The 6000-nt window shown below is 36.8% G+C and overlaps 1 protein-coding gene across 1 annotated transcript in view; it reads right to left on the bottom strand.

Moving 5' to 3' along the window:
* Positions 1-265: 265 nt before the first annotated feature.
* Positions 266-6000, bottom strand: part of IGF2BP3 (insulin like growth factor 2 mRNA binding protein 3) — a 61896-nt gene continuing 56161 nt past the window's right edge. Inside the window, 2 exon segments of the mRNA XM_081344157.1 lie at positions 266-2984; positions 3726-3839. Coding sequence (XP_081200283.1) covers positions 2880-2984; positions 3726-3839 — 219 coding nt within the window. The 3' untranslated portion in view covers positions 266-2879.

Genomic DNA, 6000 nt, shown 5'->3' with positions numbered 1-6000 from the left:
CAATTTTACAATATGAATGTTGAACCATGAGAGTTCACTTATATTACATTATCCATTTCAATTCATTCTTTTCCTGATGAAGCAAACCAGAATCTTGCAGCTGTGTGTTGTGTGAATTTAGAATCATAGTATTAGCAGAGCCTCTTCTCTAGCCATCTTATAAATAAGATTAAATAAGAAATATATCTGAACTATAAGTCTGTGAACTGCCATGTTAATTATTCTTTTCAGGCAAGGATTTCCATTTCAGCCCCATGAATCAATACATTTTTAAAAAAATTGACAAAAACTCATAAGATCTCCACCATTTTTTGTTTTTTTAACCGCTGATTCTTACCAAATAAAACAAAGACACATTTTTCTGATAGTAGGAGTTAAACTCTTTATTCCATTCAGAGGCATCTGGCAAGTGAAGCTGCATAGGGGGCACATTACAGAGAAGAAATGATCAATACTTTATTGAACACTGAAGTCATTTAAAGAATCACTTCCTAACTATATGAAATACTCCATGTTGCCATATCTCAACTGAAACTAAAAGACATGATTTTATCACACTAAACTACAAATTTAAAGAAAAATGACAATATTTATGTCAGCAGGTGTAAATGTAGCACTTATTTTGTAAAATAAAGCTATTAAGAAAAACAATCATATCAATCTTTTCCAAATTAATATCGGACTCAGATTTAAAAAAAATCCATTATATTCCATCTCTTACTCCAGTAATTGTAAAAGTTCATTATAAGAAGAAGAAAAAAACTCCTAAAGTTTAGGTAAAGTATTGTTCCCCCTTCCAAGCCCCCAAGAAACTTGTTTTTCTTTCTTTCTGCTAAACTACAACATATACTTGTATTTTTAAGCCAATTAGTAAAGAAAAATGCAGTAAAATAAAAGAACCCCCCCCCCAAAAGTTATCTAATCTGTATAACCATAATCTTTGGGCAAATGATCTATTCTATGTAGAAATGCCTCTATTTTCTTATCAATCTAAGAGGTAGATCAACAAAATGGTGAAACAAACTGTTTTTGCTATATTGTGCCCCTCCAAACAGTGCAGCGTAGCAGTCCCAATCTTCTCATGCACAAAAATATTACAAACAAAAGGGTCCGAGGTAATAGCATGGCTTGTGCACCCGGAGAGGCATGCACACGCACAGCAGTCTTTATGCACCATGTGTTGCCACATTGTTAAGCTGAGGTAGACTGAAGTTTGTGTAGAAACTTGAATGCATATTACCACAATCGCAATTCAAATTACATTCTGAAATTAAAGAAAAAATTAAATTTTTCTGTGATCCCTGCTTTTTAGTACATATTTTTAGTTTGTGGTTGTTGCAGAATGTGCATAAATGCTGCTGTAACTTGTTTGTAAGCCAAGCTTGAGGTTGTATGAATTTATTTTTGTTTTTTAAAAAAACCCTTCGAAGTGGCTTAGCGTGGCCTTTAACAGAGGATGTGTAAACTTAAGTCTTTCATTACCTTTAAATGGGATCATCAAAATATGTTGATCTCACCTCCCTCACCCAACACCCAATACAATAACTGAAAAGAGTATGAAGCAATTGCTGGAAAGCAGAGAACCCATGCCTCCAAACTGCTCTAATTGATCAAGCATATTATCAAACTCAAGATGAAGCTTGCTCTTTGAATCAAAACATACAAATGGGCTGCAAATCTTTTAGTATTAGTAGGCAGAGAGTGATGGTCAAAGGCACAAAGGGTTCATGCATTCAATCAAGTAATACAAGGAAAAAAATGTCCAGTTCTAACAGATTTTCTAATGTTTACCCAGAAGTCCCAGCCTCTTGCCATCACTTCCTTGTTCTGTTCCCAACAAAGTACCATCAAAGTTTTTCATCCCATCTTAACAGAAAAATAATGGCATTGCTGCAATGAGTATATTGGCATTTGTTTAGGTTATAATCTGAACATTCACTGATTCCCTACCCCACCCCCACTCCCCCAAAAATGATTGTGTTGACACCCTCATATATAATCTGAAACTAATTTTTTTCCATCTCACTCCTGTCAGTCAACAGTTAGAAGTTACCCACAACACTTGTTCCATCACAATAAATTCTGTAGTGCTCCTAGACTGTTGGCTGATCAAATTTATCATTTTTTAAAAAAATAAAATGCTCAAAAACTATTAGCTTTATAAAGTATACAAAATACAAAAAAAGCAAAAAAAAGGCAAAAAAGGAATAATTTCTTATTTGAGGTATTAAATGCCTGAGGTAGTTTAGTAAAATGCATATTCATCTTTTTATGCCTGGCCAACATCACTGAAACCTCTTAGTTTATACATGGCAGTATTGTATATAAATGCAGCCAAAGGGTTTTTTAAAAAGCCACTCGGTTAACATTGGGAATAACACTTAACCTCTTTGTTAATGCCCTTGTTCTAAACTCCAGTCCCATCCCCAAAGCAAACCTTTCCATTATCTTTGCTTCTTTTACAAGTGGAATAGAAGAGCAATGCCTTTACTTTTTAAACCAATGAACTCAAAAGAGAAAGCTTCATTAAATCAATGCCTAATACTGCTGGGGAATAGTAAGAACCATGAAAGAAAACTAGCAAGTTTATGTTAAAACTGTGAGAATAGAACAAAAGGGAAGTGAAGGGGTCCTTAGTTTAAAGCTGGGTTTCAAAAGTAAGAGAGCCTAAAGAATACATTCTCAGAGACAGTATGCCAACTGCGCCTGGTCCTCAAACTGGCTTGGTGAAATTTTTGTATATTATTCCAACAGGTGCCCATAACCTGTCCATTACAGTTTAGTCTCTCTCTCTCTCTCCCTCTCTGTCTGTCTGTCTGTCTGTCTCTCTCTCTCTCTTTGGTTTGGCATCTGTCTCTGAAGGGTCTTTTACTAAACCTTTATTTTCGTCTCTGCTGCGGCTGTCCACTTGATGCTGTTTTCTGTTGTTGTTGTTGTTGTCTTCTTACCTGAGCCAGTATTTCCTGAATTTTTCGTTGGGCAAGCTATGTGACAGAGAAGAAATGCCATTAGAGAATTTCATGCCTTTTTCCTCTAACTGCTATCCTGTTTCTTACATTTTGAAATTGTGCACGATCCGGAGCACATCTGTGTCAGAAATATTTCATCGGGAATGACTGCAATTACAGTCACAATTCTTTAACCCATTTTTTTGATAAGTAGAAAAATCAGTAAATAAAAAGAAGCAAACCAAATAAGAAATTCGTACACCACATTGCCAATGTGAACCTATGCTAGACAAAACAGGGGAGAACAAGGAAGATTTTTGTAATTTAAAAATAACCCAAATAGTAAACCATTGGCATTTACACACAGATCACTAGGTTTTTTTTTAAAAAAAAAAAACCTTTTCTCAAAGGTACTTCAAAAGGAAATATAAAAGTTAGTATACAGGTAATCCTCAATTTATGACCATTTATTTAAGAACAATTTGAAGTTATCATGGCTTTGGAAAAAGTGGTGACTCATCCTTGAAGTTATAAGCATTGCACTATCTCCACAGTCATGTATTTGAAATTTGGGCACTTTAGATTGCAGTCATATGGATCCAGTCATGTAATGTCTTAATGACTGTGATCAAAATTCTGGTCCTAATTGCAGTTGTAAGTCAAGAACTACCTGTAACAGATAGGTTCAGTGGGAAATGCTATGTGCCTTTTGAGATTGCAATTATTAAACAATGAAAAAGTCAAAGAATTCTATTTCAGACAGAAACTTCCACCAACCTGGCATGCATAGAAATGACCAGTAATTTTCACAACCACCTGATCATTTTCATCTGGTGTCTGATCACGAGGAACAACAACTTCTGCACTTGTTAAATTCTGAAGCTCATTTACCTGTTAAAAAATTGTAAAATTGCATTGGCTTTTCAAACCTTGTAACTGAGACTTACTCTATATGGGTATACTCAAGAAAATAGTAAATTTGTTGAAATATAAATTTTATTAAAATAGTATAACTATTCCCAATGTATGCAACTATTTATAATGTTTTACTAGAAATTATTTTTTGAGAGGATAGTGTCTAAATGAGACTATTTTTATATGAGACTATTTTTATTTTTTTAAGTAGTAAAACAGTAAAAAATGTGTGCTAGCAGGTGAAGAAAGATAGGGAAGGAAATCAGATTTGTGGACAATGTGGGTTTGAGTAGAGTGGGGAATAGGAGGAGAAAGAAAAGATGTAAAAAAATGCGGAAGTAAAAGGATTTGCAAGAAAGGTGAGTCAGTATAGATGGTAGATAACATACAACAAAGTAAAAGAACCATACAAACCAGAATAATACTATCACTGAAATTCCGTAAGTGATTCCCAGAAGAATGAAAATTATTGTGTTGTTGTAATACTTTTATGAATTGTCAGGGGGGAACACGTTTTTTAAATCCCTCCACAGTATAGGATGTTCCAAAGTACAGGGTTAAAAAAGAGAGAAAATCTGCCTGGTTCATCTGACGATAGATCGTGAGGTGGCCTCAGGCTGTAAGGAGCTAGACAAGGCAAGACAGAGCAACTGCCCAATTGATTCTCTTACTTCCTTTACACTCATTCTGGATGGGGCTGCATTCCATATGAAGGAGGAGGTCAGTCTGCAACTTGTGAGTCTTTCTGGACTGGGCCTCCTTCAGCAAATGGAGTTTTGACTGGTATTTCTGTGGTAGCCCTTTTCAGAGCAGGAAGCTTTAGTCACAGTCAATCACTTCTTTATTATTTTAAAGTTGGGAGTATTTCAACCTACTTAAGGGCTGTGCTAGAGGATTACAGTCAGCCCGATTACAATGGCAACTGGGACCAGAATTTCAGTCATTATGAATTATGAAATTTTGGTCAGTAATTTTGCCAGTCTGTCATAAGCTATGGGGTGGGGTGAGGGAGACAGAAAGGGAGATGGGGAAACAGAAAGCAATCTTCTTACACCTGGAGTCATCCCAAGGCCAAGGAATGGAATGTAACACCTCTCCATCTATTGCAGGGACAGTTACCAAAACATCTTCAAATGTGAGTGGAGAGGTTGTGTGTGTGTGAGAGAGAGAGAAAGAGAGAGGGGGGGGAGGGAGAGGGGAATGAATGGAAAGTTAACTAGGGAATATTTGCATGTGAACTCTTAATTCTCTCTTTGCTTACTGTAAACACTTGGCTTTTAGTAAAAGTAATCTTTTTGCTACAAGTGGAGTCAAAAGTGTTTCTTTCCTAAAGGACCAAGCTGGGCCAAGTATGACAGTTATGGTCATAAGGCATGGCATCACATGTCTCTGCTTAGCAACAGGAATCCCTTCAGTCTCTCTTGCCATTGTTAAGTAAATAACTCCTCACAACTTCCTCCCAGATTCCAACAACCAGAGTTAGTGGAAAAGTCATCAGGAAGTTGCAAGTCCCAGGGGGATTGCAAACAGGTCCGTAGTAAGGAAAGTGGCTTGCAGTGGCTGCTGCCCAGCGAGGGAGGGTGTTTAAGTGGCTAGGTGGAAATGTGAAGTTTGGGGGTGTGTGCAGAAAAGAGAGACTTACCCAATTTATGACCTTCTCTGCTGGCTTCCCTCTTCTTTTGGTTTGTGGAAAGCCAGCAGTGAAAATCGCAAATCACAATCATGTGATAATGCAACCTTTGTTAAGTGCGAGAAAATTACCAAGTGCCCAGATGACAATCACGTGGCTACAGGGTTGTTGGGATACCTGGAACTTCCAGGACCACTTGTAATCACTACTCATTCAGTGCTGCTGTAACTTTGAAAAATCAGTGGACAATTGCAGCAGTGTATAGGTAGGCAGAATATTGCTACACCAATATTACAAGAACTGCATTACCTACCAGTTTGCTCTGGCTACAATCCAAGTAGATTGCTATTATTTCTGAATGCCTATATTGCCTTTGTCCAGGAGGCTTATAGGACCATCTACTACTAGACGCAATCAACACTTTCTATGCATTCATAGGCTGTCTTCCTTGAGAGTTCAAAAGGAGAGGTGAGGGTGGGGTATACAAGAAGAAACATTTTTTGAATT

Source organism: Vipera berus, assembly GCF_964194415.1.
Source record: "Vipera berus genome assembly, chromosome: Z".
Taxonomy (NCBI): Eukaryota; Metazoa; Chordata; class Lepidosauria; order Squamata; family Viperidae; genus Vipera; species Vipera berus.
This window is presented reverse-complemented; position numbering and strand designations above follow the sequence as displayed.